This window comes from Lemur catta, chromosome 9 (genome assembly GCF_020740605.2).
Source record: "Lemur catta isolate mLemCat1 chromosome 9, mLemCat1.pri, whole genome shotgun sequence".
In the NCBI taxonomy this organism is placed as follows: Eukaryota; Metazoa; Chordata; class Mammalia; order Primates; family Lemuridae; genus Lemur; species Lemur catta.
Window position 1 is genome coordinate 2,400,015 of NC_059136.1, and position 22,425 is coordinate 2,422,439.

The 22,425-nt window shown below is 38.4% G+C and overlaps 1 protein-coding gene across 3 annotated transcripts in view; it reads right to left on the reverse strand.

Annotated features, from left to right (window-relative positions):
- Positions 1 to 22,425, reverse strand: part of EFL1 (elongation factor like GTPase 1) — a 127,508-nt gene that overhangs the window by 68,029 nt on the left and 37,054 nt on the right. For all 3 annotated transcript variants that reach the window (XM_045561563.1, XM_045561564.1, XM_045561565.1), the window contains exon 15: positions 17,917 to 18,055. In XM_045561563.1, coding sequence (XP_045417519.1) covers positions 17,917 to 18,055 — 139 coding nt within the window. The remainder of the gene's footprint in view (positions 1 to 17,916; positions 18,056 to 22,425) is intronic.

Consider the following 22,425-nt stretch of genomic DNA (forward strand, 5'->3'; position numbering starts at 1 on the left):
TGGCTGGAGCCGCAACTGGCTGTGGAAAGAAGCCTTTGACCACAGCACGCTCCGCAGAGGGGACTTCAGCCGACTCAGCCTCTGCCTTAAATCAAGGCCAGCGTAAACAAGAAAGTGCCAATGCTTGTGAGTTGGCTCAAGTCCAAGAAAGCCGTTCCAAACATCTCCTGAGGCAAGGCCACGTGTAGGCAGTCCTTTTACATCCAATTAGGAGGAGGAGTTGTGAGAAAAGGTCTCGGAGGGCTGGAGTATGTCGAATGGCCTGTGGACCTCCGGCTGTCTGAAGGTCACCTAAGCAACCCCCCGGTGAGGGGAGGGCAAAGAGGACACTGCAAGCAGCGAAGCAACTGAAAAGAGGACAGAAAAGCCCCAGAAAGACAGGGACAGTGGAGAAGGTGAGGCAGGTTCCTGGAAAACCAACTAAGGGAGAAGAAAAGTCCATAAGAGATCATCTGACTCACGCTTATTCTATATGGATATAGACTCAGGTCTGGAAATGCACGTACGTGGCCAACTTGCCAGAGGTCCCACAGCTCGGACCTAGTGCTGCTTCTCCTGTAAGATGCTGCCTCACTGACTAGTTTGGAACCAGAACTGCGACCAGCCTATAAGTAATTTGGAAGATTAAATTTAAGCACCCAGTATAAGAAACCTAACCTAGAGAGCAGTACAGAAGGAAACATATTAGTAAGCACGAAATAAATATATGCGAGTGAATGGTCAGGACATAAAATTAAGCAAACAAAACTTTGACTTTTCAGAGCAAACAAATAATAGTTTACTACATGTAAAAAACTGCATTTTTTAAAAGAGATTTTAGATCCCGAGGAAGGAAGACTTATCAAAGACATCTGATATCCCTTTCTCCTTCCCTTAAATCCCTCTACCCATAAAATCCCAAGTCCAAGGAAAGGTAAAAATTAGGGAAAGGCAGTGTCAACACAGGAAAACTTCTGGCATCCAAATGCCAGAAACTTTAAAAATGGAACTAGATTAAAGGCCACCCAGGTATATTAGAATTAATTTATTCCACTAAGACAGCAGTTGGTCTCTCCAGAAGATTTTTTTTTTTTTTTTAAAAGAGAGAGAGTCAGAGAGAGATAGATCCTGGGCTTTACAAATACCCTAGACTAAGAAGGCCAAGGGCAGAAGTCTTTGTTTCGGGGAAGACCCTCAGGCAAAAGCAGTTTTGGCTGCTGCCTGCTGGCTCAATTTGAGATAGCTAGACCTGGGGTCCACAAAAAAGACCTTGCAGGAAAATGGGAAGGGCATTTCCCTCAGAGAGAGTAGTACTGGGATAATTTTAACTGTTTAAAATTATTTATTTGATAATAAAGAGACCAGAACAACATAATGCTGGGTTTAAGTTGCAGCCCCTTCTTTAGCTCCCTAATGAACTTATAAATTCACACACATAAAATTATTTCTTACTGGCCAGGCGTGGTGGCTCACACCTGTAACCCTAGCACTCTGGGAGGCCGAGGTGGGAGGATCACTTGAGGTCAAGAGTTTGAGACCAGCCTGAGCAAGAGCGAGACCCTGTCTCTACTAAAAATAGAAAAAAATTAGCCAGTCAACTAAAAACAGACATAAAAAATTAGTCGGCCATGGTGGCTTGCACCTATAGTCCCAGCTACTCAGGAGGCTGAGGCAGGAGGATCGCTGGAGCCCAGGAGTTTGAGGTTGCTGTGAGCTAGGCTGATGCCACGGCACTCACTCTAGCCCAGGCAACAAAGAGAGACTCTGTCACAAAAAAAAAAAAAAAAGAAAAAAAAGAAAAGAAAATTATTTCTTGCTATAGGAACATATGTATGTATATGTGTTTATGGACAGGTAGAAGTATGGAAGAATATACATTACACTGACAAAATCTGTAGTAATCACCCCTAAGAAGGTAAATTATATAGTTTTTCCTATATTACTGAGCTTTAGTAAAAGAATACAATCATGATTTACTTCTGTAAATAAATAAAAGGTATTAACATAGGCATTTAATGTATTTCAAGGGATGAAATGATCTCAAGTTCAAATAGAAGAATAAAGGTCTAAGAATGGCCAAAAAATTATTAAAACTATTAGTATAAAACCAGATGCAAAAATGAATCACTGAAATCATCAAAATCAGATTGGCGAATATGTAAGAACAGAAAACAGTTCCCAGAAAGAAACTACAGTATTTGCAGGAATTTAATAATGACACAAGTGGTAGTGAAACAGTGGGGAAGGGATTGGGGCAGAGAAAAGGTTTATTTGATTAACCGGCTGGCAAAACACCTATGCATCTGGAAAAAAATAAATCTGTGAATACCTAGCTTATGGGTTACCTGGTCTGTGCCTCAAAAGAGCTTAGCCAGGCACATGAGAGTTACAGAACATAAAGCATTCAAAGGACAATGCAAGAACAGAGCACAACTGCTCAAATATGCAGTAGAGAATAAGGGAAGTAAAAAAAAAAAGAGGGAAAGCATCAGTGGAGCTTCAGTCCCACACATGACACCTCTGAGAACACTGTGCAAAGCAACAACTGTGGGCAGATGAGCACTCCAGACTACGAGGCAGCTGAGTTCTGCCTTCCCTCGTGAACACCCTTAGCTCAGGAGACTGGAAAGGGCCTTCAAACAGCGTCTGGGGCAATTTTGTCTTTATAAAACCTGGGACAATGCTCTCCTGTTGACTGGACCACGGCACAGAGAAAAGAGCCAAAAAAGACACAGATTATCTCTGCTTCTCGAACATCAAACAGCCTTGCCTTTTTCAGTCGGGGAAGTACCTATGAGCCTCCCAGAACACCTAGGACACACTGGGAGGAGGGAGAACCAGTGTACTATCTGGGCTAAACAAAGATTTTCCATTCCAGTGATAACATCACCTTGGCTCTGGGAACTGGATCACCTTATTCCATTAAAACATCACTACTCTGATATTCTTTAATGACAATTGTTCAAACCAAGAAAGTATTTTGCTCTCACCTACCAAATTCCTGGGTATTTACAATGAAAAGCAAATGTGTTCACTTCTAAAAAAATGTTTCCATAATTTCTATCTTCCTTATGTACTTAAGAATATTTTAAACTTTGAAGAAATAAATGATGAACACTGAGTAGCTTCTGATTGCTCATGTATTCTCTCACCTAAGCTTATTAATTCATTAACTGATCCATCCACTCACCCAATATACACTGAACACCAAGAGATCTTCAACCAAGGAACAATTCAGTGTGAAGACTTAGAAGACTCAGTCCCTAAGCAATCTGCAGTTAGTCCTCCTCCCCAAACCAGCACGTATGAACTGTTAGAAAGGCAGAAACTAAGTGCTCATCTACAAAGGACAGAGGGACTTCCTTCCCTAGTAAAAGATGAACTGAATCCTCTCCTCACTCATAAAACTGGAAAAAGGCCAAGTGCTTTTTAAAAGAATACAGTATTATTTTGTTCCAGGGAAGAATCTACATGATTTCAACTCCTACTGCTCTTAATATAATTCTGGAGGTTCAACTAATTTTCCTTGCAAATGACAGCTTAAAAATAATAACATATTTCCTTTTATTTTAAGAAAACAAATTATACTGCAATTTCGTGGTCTGCTTTCTATTTGTGAACCACTATTTTTTCAGAATATCATTTTAGAAGAATATATACTCATTTTTATAGTTAACAACTTCTTGCAAAAAAAGAATTCCAACCTTTGCTCTGAAGCTACCTCCATGTAGCTCACAGCCTTGCTGACCAGGCCATGGCCTCTCACGGAAGAATCTGGGACAAAATGTAACTCATGTTTCCTTCTTCACTTTGTGTCTAAGCTTGTACATATGCTTCTCAGTTGAAAACTCTCTCTCCTCCAACTTCTAAGCCACAGCTTCCGCCTCGCCCATTCCTCCTTCTCCAAAAGGTCTACTTCTGGAGTCACATTCCAACCCATATCAGGAGTGGGGCTCCGACATCAATGTGGACAATTCAGGAGTTTCAAGGATTCACCCATTCGGCCTTGCTTCTCAGGGAAACTCATTCCTTTATCACCTCTGCTATCTCAAGCTTTCTCCTAAAGAGGCTACCAAAAGTTTTGAGTCTTTGTAACTTTGAATAACTAGGAACCAGAGGGAGAGTCAGAGAGTTTCAGTAACAGCTAGTACATCTGATTCCTTTTCGATATATACCGTTGAGGAACATCTTTCAGATCAGCTTCACTAGAACAAAAGAGTACTTTCCCCCAGAATGTTTTTGGTAGCCTATTTGAATTTTTTAATTAGATAAAAAGATTTGCATTTAAATAAATGATATGACTTTTAAAGTGAAAAGCATTCTTGAATCTTCATAATTAAGTGTTTCACTTATGATTTTCTTTCTTTCTGTGTGTGACTTTTGGAGGTCTATTAATTAACGATAATATTTCCCAAGGAAATCAACAGTAAAAACATGTTGCTGAATTAACATTTTGTCTTTTCATATTTTCGAAGCAAAATAATGTGCATCATCCCACGGGATCTTCACAGCTGCCTTCCATGATCCTCATCTTGCAAATGAAGACACTAAGGATCAGAGAGGACTGTTGCCCAAGGCTGCAAAGCTAAAAATCAGATGAGCTGGAATTTTAACCCAGAATATCCTATTTCCAAATCATAAACATTTTGTCTCTCCATTCAATTCTATGAGATAAATTGTATAAGACAGCATCAACAATGTCAGGGAAAGATATTAACGCTTGTTTCCCTTATAATTTTTTTTTAATTAGATGAGCTGGGCGTAGTAGCACACACTAGTAGTCCCAGCTACTTGAGAGGCTAAGGCAGGAGGATCACTGGAGCCCAGGAATTTGTTGCACTGAGCTATGGATGATGCCACTGCACTCTAGCCCAAGCAACAGAGCGAGACCCAGTCTCAAAAAAAATTAGATGATATTTAACAATTCAAAAAAGGTAAAAAGAAAAATAAAACAGACAATATATGCCCACTATTCATTTTAAGAAACAGAACTTTATTGGTATTTATGTATTCCTTTTCAGTCATGTCCTCTCTCAAGAAAACCATTATCTTGAGCTTGCTGTTTATCTTTCTGTGCACTTTTTTTTTTTTTTTTTGAGACAGAGTCTCACTTTGTGGCCCGGGCTAGAGTGAGTGCTGTGGTGTCAGCCTAGCTCACAGCAACCTCAAACTCCTGGGCTTAAGCGATCCTCCTGCCTCTGCCTCCCGAGTAGCTGGGACTACAGGCATGCGCCACCATGCCCGGGTAATTTTTTCTATATATATTTTTAGTTGTCCAGATAATTTTTATTTCTATTTTTAGTAGAGACAGGGTCTCACTCAGGCTGGTCTCGAACTCCTGACCTCGAGTGATCCACCCGCCTCGGCCTCCCAGAGTGCTAGGATTACAGGCCTGAGCCACCGCACCGGGCCTTGTGCATTTACTTTTTATCACGTTATCTATTCCTAAACAATATACAGTACCTTACATGTTTTTAACCTTTATATAAATGGTCTGCCACTTGCTTGTTTTCAAAATTCATTGTATTTGTGAGATTGACCAAAGTTAATACATACCATGTAGTTCATTCATTTTCACTCATGTATAATATTTCATTTTGCACCATAATTTACTTATCCCTTCTTCTGTCAATAGCTATTTAGGTTGTTTCTTTTCTTTTTTTGCAAGCATAAGCAGTGCTATTAAACATCCTTGTACACATCTCCTTGTTGAAGAGTGTACTTAAAGTTTCTCTAAGATACATAACTAGAAATGGAATTGCTGTACCTTGGCATCCAGTATTCTTCAAAGTGGCTGTACTCATTTACATCACTAGTTTATAAATGTTTCTACTGCTTAATATTTATAACACAAAATATTGCCAGATTTTGCAATTTTGTCATTTTAATGGTTATGAAAAGATATCTCATTTAGATTTCAAAATGCATTTCCTTGATTACTTCACATCTAACATGTCTGCCACACATCAAGGTCATGTCTGTAAGTCCCCAACCCTGGGCTGAGGCCCAGTACTAGTTTGTGGCCTGTTAGGATACGGGCCACACATCACTGCCTGAGCTCCACACCACCACCACACCCCACCCCCAGTCCATGGAAAAACTGCCTTCTGTGAAACCAGTCCCTGGTGCCAAAAGGGTTGGGGATCACTGTTTTAGAAAATACCAGAAACATGTTTCTCCAAGGAGTATCATCCTTCTCCTAATTGTATACTTTATCTTTTCTGAAAAGACATGTCAGGTCTTCACGATTACTGCCACTACTCAAAATTCATACATACCGTTATCACTCAAAACCACCTACACCCAAGCTATCCTCAAAGTCTTTAAATACCTTTCTTTTTGGAAATTAAAAAAAAAATCTAGGCCAGGCGCGGTGGCTCATGCCTGTAATCCTAGCACTCTGGAGGCTGAAGTGGGAGGACTGCTTGAGCTCAGGAGTTTGAGACCAGCCTGAGCAAGGGCGAGACCCCGTCTCTACTAAAAATAGAAAAATTAGCAGGGAACAGTGGCGAGCACCTGTAGTCCCAGCTACTTGGGAGGCTGAGGCAGGAGGATCACTCCAGCCTAGGAGTTTGAGGTTGCAGTGAGCTGTGATGATGCCACTGTACTCTAGTTGGGGCAACAGAGCAAGACTGATTAAAAAAAAAATTATTTAATCAATTTACCCCTGCCCTAAAACTTAAAAATCCTCATAGTTAAGTCTTCATGTACAATGTTAATTATTATTCCTCCAAATCAATTCCTAAGGTAGCACTTTTGGGCCAAAGGATATGATTATTTTCCAGGATGGGATTATCTTTAAAACCCTTGATACACAGAGCCAAACTGCACTCCAAAGGGACTGTATTAATTTACGGGTATAAGAGAGTACATTTCTCAACCTTCTTTAAAACCCTTTTGACAATCGGTTGTCTGTTGGAAAAAAAATCAAATCTAATCTTACCAACAAGAAGGCTATTAGGTGAACCATCAAGAATATCTTATCAACCTTCATTAAAACATATGTAAAAGTCAAATTATTTCCCCATTCTGTTATGTGCTAAAACTACTAAAAATAAAGGTCAAGTGTCTCACCATCAGCTTCTTGAGCTTGACCTTTGGTCACTCACTCTTTTCTCCTTCCTATATCTGACATGTGACCTGCTAACATCTTATTGATTAGTAAACTCCAGGCTCTGGCCTCCCTGGCTTGCCCAGTGTTGGCATGACAACTATGCTGATAATTAAATACTCAATTCATAAGTATGTTTCCAGTGTATCTTTGGAGTGGAATATGATCTGCAGCCTCTTCATTAGTATGTGCAAGTTCTCAATACAATGGTTTAGTCTTTCAACTACTGCATCTGAATAGGACTGGTAGGGCCAAAACCACAGACAGAAATGAAGAAACTACAACAAAGCTATCAGCTGAGTGTGCAGGAAGTGGCTTTATGACAGGTGAGTCTGCCCCCTTTCTCCCAACCAGAAGGCAAGAGGACCTAGCATTTGTAGAGAGGATGGTCCCAGTGGAATTTCCTCCAAACGCCACCAAAGAAGCTCTGAACTGTCTAAGATACCCTATAGTCCCTCCTACACTCTACTCAGGACAATCTTACATTATCCTGACTCAACTACCCCATTTTGTTCCTTTAACTGACAAATTCTAGCAAAAACTATTCCAAATATATCTTGCTTCATCTCCCACAATGATCTGGCCTCTACCTTGTAAGTGCCATTTAAGTGTAAAAGAAGAATATTTACTCTTGGAGATGGAGGGAAGAAAATTCCCATAAAATAATCCTTTGTTCTTATATAATGTCTAGAGAGGCAAATTATGAAGCTATATTAATCTATCTATTCAAAAGAAGTTATGTAGTCATAGCCAGTTATGCCAGTCAGTGAAAAGGAGAATTAACAGATACCTCTTAACCTATGTAAAATAAGTGTTTTATCAAAGTACATGCTAACAATCTGATCCGAGGTGTCAGACAAGGGGGTTCTTGCCCTTCCATAACCTGTTCAGTAGTTTCAAGGGAATAAAGGGATCAAGGGCCTGTCACATCTGTAATGTGCAACTGCAGTCCACTGGCTGGAAAGTGCTGAATTAGAGTATACATAAACACATGATACTGCATATAGAATTTTAAAAATTCAGCCAAAGTTGTACTAAGATTCTGGCTATAAATGCTTTCATTTCAAAAAGAAACAAATGAACTAATTCTCCTAAAGTAAAAAAAAAAGTAAAACTACTTATAAGCAGGAACCAAAACTTAAAGATGCTACATTAATTAATGTACTAAAAGAACTGTACTATATAAAGAATTGATTATTTAATGATAGAAAGACACAATATAACAAACAACGAGACTGATCAAAAGAAAAGGAAAAAATCTAAATAATATAAAAACAAACAACATTAAATAACCACAGATACAGAAGCAGATAAATATCCCAGCTTTCTTAACACGTATTATTACAGTTTACTTAATCCTTGTGAGCATCAATTTTCCCATCTGTAAACTGTATTTATCTGATTTGGCAGGGAGTAAATACGATAATCACTCCCAAATATTTAGGACAATTTCCAGCACACAGTAAACATTAAGAGATGTTAAATGTTGTCATTATTATAACCAATATTAAAACTATGTAAATGAACTGGATAATCAATCTGATTATCTATGAGCATAAAGTTCGTACCAAAACTGATATAAGGAACAGTAAAAAGAACCTGAAAGGGACAATAACAATCGAGGACAATATCAAATCACAGCCTTGATAAGCAACCAGGTATAGCTGGTTTCATGGGTGTTAATATAAAAATTTTAGGGACCAGAAAATTCCTATGCCATTCAAACATAATAGAAAACAATGAAAACCATCCCCTAATTACTTTCTTTCTTAAAACAGGGTCTTGCTCTGTCACCCAGGCTGAGTGCAGTGGTGTGAACACAGCTCACTGCAGTCTCAAACTTCTGGGCTCAAGGGATCCTTCTGCCTTCTCCTCCCAGGTAGCCAGGGCTACAGGTGCAAGCCACCATGATTGCTAATTTTTAAAAAAAAATTTTTTTGTAGAGACAAGGTCTTGCTATGTTGCCTAGGCTGGTCTCAAACTCTTGGTTTCAAGTGATCCTCCTCCCCTGGCCTCCCAGAGTGCTGGGATTACAGGCGTGAGCCACCACACCTTAATTTAATTATTTCATGTGGCTAGTTTAATGCTGATATCTATACTTTACAAATACAAATGTACACAAAAAACTATAGACCAAACTTATAAATATAAACATTTTACATAACTCCCAACAAACTAAATTCATTGCCCAGTAACATATTTGAAATACATGCATCGAATAGTTTATTCCAAGAATACAAAACTGGTTTAATATTAGGAAATGTGTTAATATGATTCATGGCTAAGTAGGTCAAAGGGAAAAACCATATATATCATCCAAAAGATGTAGAAAAGATCAGATGATAAATCTCAACATCTATCCACATTTTAAAAATTAACATAGTAAATAGAAACAGGAAGATACTTTCTTTTCATTATAAAGATTATCTAGCTCAAATCTCAGGGTTATATATATATACACATATATATATATACACATTCCTCGAACGTAAGGAATAAAACAAAGATTCTTATTGCACCACTACTTTACATTGTTCTGAGAGTTATAGCAAATGTAGTTAAACAAAAAAGAGGGAAGTGATAAATACTCAGAGAAGGGATCATCTCTAAGAGAAAAATATCCAGGTTAAAACAATATAAGGTATGATTCTCTTTAATAAAAATGTTACTGAATTATTCACTTAAAATGGTTAAGACGGTAAATTTTATGTTGTGTTTTTTTACTACAGTTTTAAACAAATATGCTCATATAGGGACAGAAAATGACTGGTAGTTATCCCTATAGTAAGAGATATCTTTTATTTAGGTTATCTGCATTTTCAAATGGACCTATATTATGGCTTGCACTATATTGAAAGTTATCTTTTAAAAAGAACTTTGAAACATTAACCATATATAAGAGCTATAACATTAAAATAAAAAGGACAAACTTTTATAATAAATAAAGCAATAAAACATAGAGAATTGGAAATGAGAAAGATAAAGCATACCGCACTGAAAGAATCATTTTATACACCTAGCATAAATTTTACAAATGAACTATTTCAAAACTTTCAACGGAAAAATAACTCTCACATTATATACAAATTTCTCTAGAGCAGCACCTTCTGATACAGTAACCACCAGCTACACATGGTTACTGAGCACTTGAAATGTGGCTAGCGCAACTTAAGCAAGCTTTTAATGTTATTTGATTCCAATCTATTTAAATTTAAATAACTGAATTAGCTAGTAGCTACCAGTTGGACAGTGTAGCTCTGGAGGGTAGAAAAGATGGAAGCTTCCCATTTTGGTATTATGATACCAAGAAAATAATGGCCAATTTTACTTATTATATAAGAAAAATCTGGATAAAATGCTAGTAAGAATATGCAATGATCAAGCACCTTCTTTTTTTCCCTAGGAATGCAAGGACATCTTAATAACCAGAAAATTAAATGTGACTTATGACATCAATTACAGCAAGGTGAAAAACTATAACTTTGTCTTCAGATGCTGAGAATGCATCAATAAAATTCAGTATCCATTCCTGATTTTTAAAAAAATTTATTTTATTTTTTTTAGAGACAGGGTCTTGCTCTGTTGCTCAGGCTGGAATACAGTGTCACAATCACAGTTCACTGTAACCATGAATTCCTGGGCTCAAGCCTCCTAGGTAGCTGGGACTACAGGCGCACACCACCATGCCTGGCTAATTTTTTTCATCTTTTTAGAGACAGGGTCTTGCTATGTTGCCCGAGTTGGTTTTAAACTCCCGGCTTCATGCAATGCTCTTGCCTCAGACTCCCAAGTTGCTGGGATTATAGGCATGAACCACTATGCTGAGCTCTAACTTTTTTTTTAGTGGCTCACGCCTGTAATCCTAGCACTCTGGGAGGCCGAGGCGGATGGATTGCTCGAGGTCAGGAGTTCGAGACCAGCCTGAGCAAGAGCGAGACCCCGTCTCTACTAAAAATAGAAAGAAATTGTATGGCCAACTAAAAATCTATATAGAAAAAATTAGCCGGGCATAGTGGCACATGGCTGTAGTACCAGCTACTTGGGAGGCTGAGGCAGTAGGATCGCTTAAGCCGAGGAGTCTGAGGTTGCTGTGCGCTAGGCTGACGCCACGGCACTCATTCTAGCCTGGGCAACAAAGTGAGACTCTGTCTCAGAAAAAAAAAAAAAAAAGAATACTTTCCTAGCACAATAAATAAGAAATACCATGAATCAACGGGCATCAGCAAACCTAAAGCGAAGACATTGGAAACACTTCCATTAAAGTCAGGAGGAACTAGAAAGAGTAACAACTACCACTATTCTTTATAAGCAATATGAAAATAAAAACAAATAAGACACATAACTATCGGGAAAGAGCAGAACAAAATTATTATCTATAAAAGGAAAATAAATCATTAAAATCAGTTAAAACTCTTAAAACTAAGAAGTGATTGTTAGTTTCTTTTTACTGTAAAATAAATTCTCTCCAAGTGGAAATGTTGATAATAAAGTACATTTAAAAGAAACTCACTAGAAGTAAATTTAAAGTATTACAAAAGTACCCTAAAGTCTTAAGAAACAAATACTGTTAAGATTTTCCTTGAAATAAATTAAATCAAATTTGCCAGTAAAACTGTTCAAAGGGTTCTGATTCCTAGGCTATCCCACGGCTAAGGATTCGTGCGCATGCACACACGCGCACACACACACACACACACACACACACTCTCTTCATTCAGTCTACAATGATTACTGACAATGACTTCTTATCGACCCAGAAAACCACCATGGCAGAACTAAAACCAGTTCAGAAAAAGGCTAATTAATATTTATTTTTCTCATGCTGTGAAAAGAGGAATACCATGTTTCCTTTCAGAATATGTCCCTGAACTTTTAAAGATTTACCCATATGGAAGAGATCTAAAAGAGTATATGAAAAGGTTAAAAATTTGGAATCCTAATTCAATTTCCCTCCACATTTTAATAGGAGCCTGTAGCAAACATTTATTTTTAGAGATTCTCAGTAGAGAATTGAACAAAAGGCTATTGTGTATTAAACACGGTGAGGGCTCTTTGGTCCCATCTACACCAACTCTATAAACATCAGGTTGGAATTAAATGATTTTTAAACTTTAAATCAACTATTTCCAGACCACAAAATCTATTCCACACTTATCAGCATATATGAGCTTTCCTAGTGAGTTATTGCTGAGTTCAAATGTGAAATCTGCATTTTTCAAGTGCCAGGAAAAGAACTTTCCTTTAGACTTTGACTACAAAACATTGAATTGTCCAAGAATGCCATATAATGTTTTCATTTCCTTTTCCAACAAAAATTTCCATCTGCACTTGATAAATTTACTGACTCTGTATCATTTCTGATGAAAAGCATATGGGTATCAATCATATCACTCTCTACTATTTTCTTATTAAATAGGAACTACAACTTTTTCGCTACATTAACAAAAGTGAAAAAAAGATGGAGTTTATGGGCCTGCCCTGATCACTATGAACATCTCTGTGTCTTAATTTGTGATATGCGTCTTGCCATGGGCCGGCTAAAATGCAAAAGGAAATAAGAAATTATGATTAGCAGTGTGGTCATTTTAAAACATATCCACAAATACTCTGACATGCCTCCCATCAAAAGGTGGAGTTAGTTCCCTCCCTTTGAATACCGGCCAGTCCTAGTGACTCACTTCTAACACACAGAATGTGGCAAAAGTGAGGCTGATGGCTTTGAAGGCTACATCATAAAAGGTGATACAGCATCCTCCCGCCTCTCCGTATTGGACGCTCACCCATGAAACCTGGCCACCATGCTGTAAGAAAGCCAAATAGCCATATGGAAAAGCCTCAGTCCCACTTCCGCCAAGGTCCCAGCCGGCAACCAGCATCAAGCTCCAGACATGTGCATGAAAGAGCCTTCATATGATTCTAGTCCCCAGGCTTTGAGCCACCTCAACAGACACCATGTGAAACAGAGACAAGCTGTTTCCACCAAACCATGCCCAACTGCAGATGCATGGAAAAATAAAAGCTATCTTTATTTTAAGCCAGTAGGCTTTGAGTGGTTTATTATGCAGCAATAGGTAACTGGAACATACAGATTATATCAGCCAAATTGCAGCCATCTTATTCTTTCCATTTCAAACTCACCTGAGAAGACAAACGTGTTGCAAAGAAAAAAAAAAAAAAAACTGTGCTGGCATATGGTCTCAGTCAGCTCACTTGAGCAACCTGATGGCTGGAATCTCGGCATTCACCATCCCGGCTTTCCTTGGGCTGCTTGCCTCTCGCCTCACACCAGACTCCCTGGCTGCCTCTGCTGTCCTGCTGAAACTTACTGCTATCTTTGAAAAGTTGCTTTTATTAAACACCTTGGTTTACGAAACTGCTGCTGCTACTGTTAACATATGCTCCATGTTTTTAATCAATGAATAAGTGAAATTTCCCTGAAAAGGTAATTCTATGACTCTGAGGCTGGTAATTAGTTCAAGATATTTGATGAAGCCGTTTAAATGGTTATCAATCCAATCAAGTAACCATAGCAAAACATTTACCGTTCCCTCCAGTGAACACCAGAGGGGAAATAGTATAATTAATGAAATAAGGTTTTTCTTTAGAAACACAGCTTGAAAAGTTAACAGCTAGAAGGGATCTTGGAGATGATCTAGTTTAGAATTTTTTTCCAGGCATTGGGATACTGACATAATCCAGGCAAGATTTTCATGATATGAGTACTAAGAATTTTTACCTCATTCTATTCCCACTGGGATGTCAACCTGCCATAATATAACGGCAATTTTAAACTTTAATTTTGTTTATATGTTACAAAGTGTACAAAATGCAATTCTGTTAATATTTTATAGCTATAGCAATAAAATGTACTCTATACAATGTTATTTAATGGTTTATCTTTAAAGTTTAGGATATATTATAAATAAAAGAATCCCTGGGAATCTGTAAATAGTCTTCTGATAAAAAAAATTAAATGTGGCTGTTCCATTCCTACCATAAGAAATATCAGTAATCATCACTCTAGTCCAAATCATTTGGGAAAACAAGCCCCATAAGGTTATGCAATTGGCCTGAGGCCACATAACTAGTTAGTGGCAAAACTATTACCAGAATTGTGGTATATCCATGCTTTTTTGTCATGCAGGGGACTCAATTAGATTTGGATTAATAGAAGGAAAACAATTACTATATATTTCAATTCAAAACGCATATCAAAGTGGCCGGCTGGGTTCCAACTCCTTCAATGTCACAATCCTTCTGGTGGACTTTCTCCTTAACGTAAAGAGAAAGGACCTTCCTGAAGGGGCCTCAGGCATCCCCAGGTGAATGCATGGGGAAGGCAGCTGACACTGTGGACTGGCTATCTGAAAACCATTCACAACCCCAGTATCCCTTCCCTTAAATGTAGAGGCTGTAAAAAGTTCAACACTCAATCCCAGGCCTCCCCTGCAGCTAGAGGTGGGCATATGACAAAACTACAAAAATGAGGATATACACTGAAGTCACCAGAGAGGGTATTTATTCCCAAACAAAAACATGAATCCTGTTAGAAGGCCGTGGCCCTTGTGCCCTGTGCCTGTGAGGAATGTGGTGGTGCTACAGGAGCCATCTTGGTTTCCTGGGGACAAAAGCTGCACGCGGAGGTCTGCAAAGCAGGCAGGCAGAAGGAACCTGGCTCTCTAATGACATAGGACAGCCATCACACCAGCCCTGACTGTCTACCCTTGGGCTTTCTACTGAGTGAAGTCTAAGAATATGCAGTTGGTTTTTCAGTTACCTGCAGCTAAATACAATCCTGATTCTTCTAGAAAATAAACCTGTCTTTTCCTTCTCAATTCATTTTGCACCAAAGTGGGTGTCATCTGGCTTAGTCTTATGTAGGTAAATTGGGTGAACAAATGTTTACTCACCTTTTACCCTCACCCCAGGTCCTACCACCACCCCACTTTTTTAAAAGGTCAAAAAAAGAGAGTGAGATATATCTCTTTTCTCCAAGAAGAAATGAAAAGTTTTAGCTTGCAGTAGGTCTCCCTGTAGCAGATGCCAGACAGAGCCAAGGCTGCCCTGGGAGACAGAAGAGAGAGAAACGGTTTCCTTCCTTACACACCACTTAACCTCAGTCCTGGCTAGCATCTAGAAATCCAGCAACAGAAAGAAAGAAACCAGAAACTAATGCATGCCAAGTTCCCTATGTCTACTGGGGAAGAGCACAAACACTGGGCCTTAACTAGAGGAGACAGCACAAAAACCACTCACTCAACAGAATGTCTTTTCTTTTACTTGAGCATCATGCTGGAGACCTTCTACCTCATGTTCTATTTAAGAAACAAATTGGATTTAGTCTGAGCAATACAGTAATTCCAGGGAAGGCTTAAGAAGGAAAGCAGGATGTTTTCCATCCTTATTCCAATGTCCTTTCTGACAAAGTTGGCTGTGGTAACTTACAAAATTATATCGACTGTTAAGGTTCAATGGCATTTTCCAAAGGGATGGAAAAGAGTAGGTAGCACCGATGAGAAGCTAGGAATTCTAACTGCATGCCAAAAAAAATTTTTTTTTTTTTTTTTTTATATATATTTTTTTTATTTCAGCTCATCATGGGGGTACATAAGTTTAGGTTATATACATTTTCCATGTCCCACCCATCCCCCCGAGTCAGAGTCCCAAGCGCGTCCATTCTCATTCTCCCGACAGTGCACCTGGCACTCATCATGTAGTCGTACCTCCATCCCCTCCCCCCCCCACCTCCCCGGGTCTGCACCTTCAAGCATGACCATTCCCCAGAGGGTGTGCAACGCACTCATCATGTAGGCATACACCCATCCCCTCCCCCCACCCCCCATCCCAGTCTGATATCCAATTGGTATCCTTCCCTGATGTACATTTAGGTGATGATCAGGGAAACCAGTTTTCTGGTGAGTACATGTGATGCTTGTTTTTCCATTCTTTGGATACTTCACTTAGTATAATGGGTTCCAGCTCTCTCCAGGAGAACCAAAGAGATGTCGTATCATTGTTATTTCTTATAGCTGAGTAGTACTCCATGGTATACATATACCACAGTTTACTAATCCATTCGTGGATTGATGGGCACTTGGGTTGTTTCCACATCCTTGCGATTGTAAATTGTGCTGCTATAAACATTCGGGTACAGGTGTTTTTGTTAAAGAATGACTTTTGTTCTTCTGGGTATATGCCCAATAATGGGATTGCTGGATCGAATGGTAGGTCTACTTGAATCTGTTTAAGGTATCTCCATATTGCTTTCCATAGGGGTTGCACTAGTTTGCATTCCCACCAGCAGTGTATGAGTGTTCCTGTCTCTCCGCATCCACGCCAACATGTGTTGTTTTGGGATTTTTTGATAAAGGCCATTCTCACCGGAGTTAAGTGGTATCTCATTGTGGTTTTGATTTGCATTTCCCTGATGATTAGGGATGCTGAGCATTTTTTGATATGTTTTTTGGCCATTCTTATGTCTTCTTTTGAAAAATTTCTATTCATGTCCTTTGCCCATTTTTTGATAGGATTGTTTGATTTTTTCCTGCTGATTTTCCTGAGTTCTAAATAGATTCTTGTTATCAGTCTTTTATCTGATGTGTAGTATGCGAAAATTTTTTCCCATTCTGTAGGCTGTCTGTTTATTTTCATGACTATTTCTTTGGCTGTGCAGAAGCTTTTTAATTTAATCAGGTCCCAGTCGTTTATTTTTGTTGTTGCTGCGATTGCCTTAGGGGTTTTCTTCATAAATTCTTTGCCTAGACTAATGTCTGTAAGAGTCTTTCCTACATTTTTTAAAGAATTTTAAAATAAATCCCCGGAGAAAAGCAGCAAAATGTTTTGGCAAATTTCTTGGATTAAAGTCCACAAAATCTAGACAAACCAATAGCTATTCTGGACCAATAGCTTAGACTTTTTCTCTAAAAGTAAAAGAGAATTCTCAGCCCAAGCAATTTCTTAAGAAATTTCTTAATCTGAGTCTTTAGAGCTGCACTAAGGACCTCAGAAAGTGACCTCTGAATATGAGGGACAGAAGTCAAGCAAGTAGTAACATTAAGGAGATGAAGAATAATATTTATAGATATAAAATGATAATTAAGTACTGTTAGTAAAGCAATACTCTGAGGATAAAAAACATTGAAAGAAAAAAAGCTATGAGTTTAAACAGACCTTTACATCAGAATGGTTTCCAACAATTTAGAATCAAATCTGTACAACCAGAAATGTCTTTGCCATCTAGACTCACTTTACATGAGCAGGAATTCCCACTATTACTCTCAAATAAATGGAACCATAGCTTAGGATAGAGCATGAACAGATTATTCAAGCAGTACTTTTTTTTTTAAAACACAGGGTCTTGCTCTGTCACCCAAGCTGGAGTGCAGTGATCACCCAAGCTTACTGCACCCTTGAACCCCTAGGCTCAAGGGATCTTCCCACCTCAGCCTCTTGTATAGCTGGGACTACAGACATGAGCCACTGTGCCCAGCTAATTTATATTTATTTTTATTTTTGTAGAGACAAGGTCTCACTATGATTCCCAGGCTGGTCTTGAACTCCTGAGCTCAAGCAATCATCCTGCCTCAGCCTCCCAAAGTGCTGGGATTATAGATTACATTTTTAAAACAGAGCTACCATAATTCATAGCAAGTAACTGATCCACATGTTGTTACTCAAATGCACTAAGTAAAGATACCAGAAGAAAATTACCAAACTAAAGAAAAGATCAAAGTCATTCCCTTCAAAAATTTCACTAATTTTTTAGTGACGTGTTAGGTAATCTCTCAGAATGGAACAGAGGTATAATACACAACACATCGCCATACCTAGCACATTTCCTGGAGGTACCTCCTCTAGCTCTTCCAGTTCCCTTCCCATCAGAAGATACAGGTTTTCCAGAGTGCAGTGTGCCATGTGGGGGACTGGGGGGAGGTCATCTGGTGGAGCTGAGAAGCCTAATGGTACCTGGGCAAAGAAACATGATCGAAGACAAGTTAGGAGGCATTTGAAAGCATTAACTGGTGTCTACATTAAGTGGTATCAAAGTTATTTTTATTCATCAGTAAGATATGGTACAGTCACACTTCACGTAAACCTGAAACACGCAAATTTAAAATGGTGTAATAAAAATAAGTCTCACTTTATAAATAAAATTTGAAATACTGAAATCTCTCAAATATTAAAAAATTGCCCAGATTCCCATTTAATCATAAACTTTATCGCTAAGTAATATAAATTCTGTCATGACCTGCAGCACCACTTTAGCTGATGCTCACAGCCGCTTGCCAGTTACAGACGCGAACCGTGTGTGCTGTACCAGTTCTGGCGACTACTGTGCCACTATTTGAATATTCATTATTACTATTATCATTTAAAATCATTTTACTCTTATTATAATGTTCTTCACGTATTCAACAAGGGTTGATGCTAGTACCAAGTAACACATGAAAAGAGCTTTGAAAGAGTAGTTAGATGTAATAAAAATGCCATGAAAAAGGGCAAACAGCTGCTATCGTATGCCCCGTTGTCCATCTGCAGAGAGCGTGCTATGAAACACTGCAACACACATGGCAAACACATGCCACAAGTGTAACAGATTTATGAGCTCCCCTACATCAAATTCATTCTTATGGACATATCTTAAATGATTCAAGTTTTGAGCTGTGTGAAGTCCGCTCAAAAGAAATATATTCTCCACATAAACGCAAGTACCCAGAAAGCATTTCAATCAAGCAACAGCCTATCCTTGGTGCCCAATGGCCTAAGGCCCTTTGCTAGTGCTATGAAGAGAAAAAATGTCTAAGACACAACATCTACAAAGATAACTAACATCACAAGTGTAGAGTGACTAACAAAAAACGTAGCACAGGCAAGTAAATCCACAAAGGCTCAAAGGAAGGAGAGGCTCCTGTGTTAGGGCAGCCTCGGAAACTTCATGAAAACGATGGCCTTTCAGGCACATGCTATATCTAAATGTATTAATATATGGTCTGATACAATGACAACTCTACAGGATAGCTCTAAAGAGGGGTTGGAAAGAAAGAAAAAATATAAGAATCGGATATAAAGAAACAGAATTATCCAGAAAATATGACCACCCACTTAAAATTACAAAAAAAAAAAAGACAGCTTAGCAAGGTAGCAAAGATACAAGATCAATTTACAAAAGTTAATTATATTTCTAAAGATTAGCAACAGACAGAAAATACTTTGAAAACAGCAACTTTTAGAATAACAAAAATATAAGATAGCTAGGAATAAGTCTAACAAAAGTGACTAAAAAAAATCTACATAGAGAAAACTATAAAACTTTAATGAAAAACATTAAAAATGCCCTAAGTAAATGGACAGATAAACTTAATACATTAATGAATGGAAAGATGCTGTGTAGCAAAATGTTGATTCACACCAAATAGACATACTAATTTAAAGTAATTCCAATCCAAGTTTCAGCAGGGCTTTTCATGGAAACTGACAAGCTGACTGTAAACTTTACAGAGAAGAGCAAAAAGTTAGGAAAAAACAAGACACTGACCAAAAACAAAAAAAAAAAACAACAAACAGGGTAGAGAGATTTGTGAAACATGTAGAAATGAAGACAGTACTGAATAAAGACAGCGATGGATAAATGGAAAAAATGGAATTTAACAATTCAGAGACAGATCCATGGACATGTAAAATCTGACCTATGACAGAGGTGACAAAGCAGATTAATGGATTAAGACGGACTATTCAATGATGTTGGAAAACTGGGTTATCTGTATGGGGGAAAAAATGAAATTGAATCCCTTCTTTGGACCATATACAAACACTAAATTAAACATTTAAACATCAAAAGCTAAACATTAAACTTTAGAAGGAAATATAGAAGAAAGTTTTGTGACCTTAGTCCTAATTTTCATTTTCTTAAGATATAAAAAGCAAAACCCATAAAATATTGATGAATTCAATCACATTAAAATTAAGAACTTCTGTCCATTAAAAGGTACCAAATAGAAAGTGAACACAAGTCCCAAGCTGGAGAATAAATTTGCAAAACTTAAAACTGACAAGGAATTAGTATCCAGAATATACAAAGGACATCTAAAAACTCATATTTTTAAAAAGTAGCACAAAAGAAAAATAGGGAAATGACCCAAAGAGATATCTTCACAGGAGAAAACATGATTGATCAATAAATATATTAAAAGGATATGGAAAATGTAAATTAAAATACTATAAAACACCTTATCATACTCATCAGATTGGCAAAAATTAAAAGCCTAACAATACCAAATTTTGGTGAGGATGTGGCATAACTGGAACTGTTAAATATTTCTGTTGGGAGTGTAAATCAAAACTACTCTAGAGGATACATTGGAATTATCCTGTTAAGGTGAAGATTACGCAGGCAACTCCACTGGAGGTGTATTCCCTAGAATTTCTCACAAATGTGCACAAGGAGATATGCACAAAAATATTCAAGGCAGCATTGTTTAGATTAGCAAAAAATGAAAACAGCCCAAATATACAGTAACGTAAAAATGTATAAGTAACATGTATATTTATATAATGGAATCCTATGCAGCAGTGAACAATAAATGAACTACAGGAATAGGCATTAATATAGATTAATCTTACAATGTTAAGTAAAAAAAAAAAAGGCAAGTTGTAGAAAATAACTACAGTAAGATTCCATTTATACAAAGTTCAAAAACATGGAAATGTGACAATAATTCTTTGGAAATGCATACACAGGTTGTAAAACTATAAAGAAAAGCAAAAGAAGGACGTGGCAAACATTAAAGGCACCCCTCCCAAAACTCCTGCCTCCTGGAGTTCATGCCTTTGTGTATCGCCTTTCCTGAGTGTGAGTAGGACCTGCGACTTGCTTCTAATGCACAGAATATGGCAAAAGTGGTGGGATGCTACCCTGTGCTTATGTAACATCACACAAGACTGCCTTGCACGTAGACTCATTCTAGTCTCCTTGATGGCTTGATGAAGTAAGCCTCCAAGTTGGCAAAGTCCACATGAAACTGGAGGTGGCTTCTAGGAGATGAGGGCAGCCGGCAGCCAGGAAGAATCTGGGGCCCTCAATCCTACAGGTGCAAAGAGAAGAATTCTGGCAACAGCCATAGTGAGCTTGGAAGCAGATTCTTCCCCAGTCAATCCTCCAGATGAGCACGTGGCCTGGCCTGCACTTTGGTTGCAGCTTTGTGACCCAGCTAAGCCATGCCCGGACTCCTCAACCACAGAAACTGTGAGATGATACAATGCATATTGTTTTTAAGCTGCTAAAAATATGTAATATACAGCAACATAAAAATAATACAAAGGATAAACAAATTCTGGGTAGAGGTTACTTCTGGGGTAGGTCTGAAGTATTTCACTTTTCTTTTTTTAAAGTAGCTTGGAATTAGGTTTTATGGGTTCTGACTACTGAAACAAGGAGTCATTTGTGCCATCATTTAATCATTTCTGCTTGAGACATCTGATACTTAAGCAGTTGATTTCAACCTGTAGCCCCCCAAGAGCAGAGACACTACACACAGAAGATAAACTGGAATGCTCATGGAATGTGTAATGCTCAATAAATCACTGTTTCACTAAATAACAATTTCTTACTCATCTGGACAGTTCAGAGAGTAAAGGATGAAAAAAAAATGAACAGATACTTGACCCTTACTTAGAAACAACAAACTATCAATTACGTCCAAGCCAAGATGTTAAGCTAATCATAAACAGATTTTTATACATGTCACTATAGCACTTTCAGACTCACATAAAATATAACCCTACACACACCAAGTGCTATGCTCCTTCTTGCTAAATTAGGACATGCCACAGTCCAACAAGGACTGCCTAACTGCCACTCAGCACTGCAATCTCCAAAGATTAAACTGCTCAAAGTGATGGAATAAGCATTCGAGCCGAGGAAAAACTGATGGCACAGACTTTCTTCAACTTCCACCTCCCTTCTCTAGCTGTGGCCAAGTACTGGCGCTTACCGCGGACAGGCCGCCTACCGCGGACAGAGAGGAGCATGTGCTTTTTTCCTCGTGATGCTTCATGCTGCTGACTGACCTCCTAACTCATTTCTCCTTACGATCAGTGGGAGACTGGCTTCTTGAACCTCCGGTATCTTTGTCATTCTAGGACCTTTATTATTTAATTGTGATGTACACACCTTGTTTACTTCCAAAAATGTTCTGGGACAACTCTAGCCTGTGATCTCTTTCTTGCCCTTCGGCTCAGGCACATTTAGATGCCGGCTGTTCCCCTGCTCGCAGACCCTCCCGATCAGATTTCCAGGATCTCCCTGCCGTGCAGCTGCTGCCTGCCACCTGCTCACT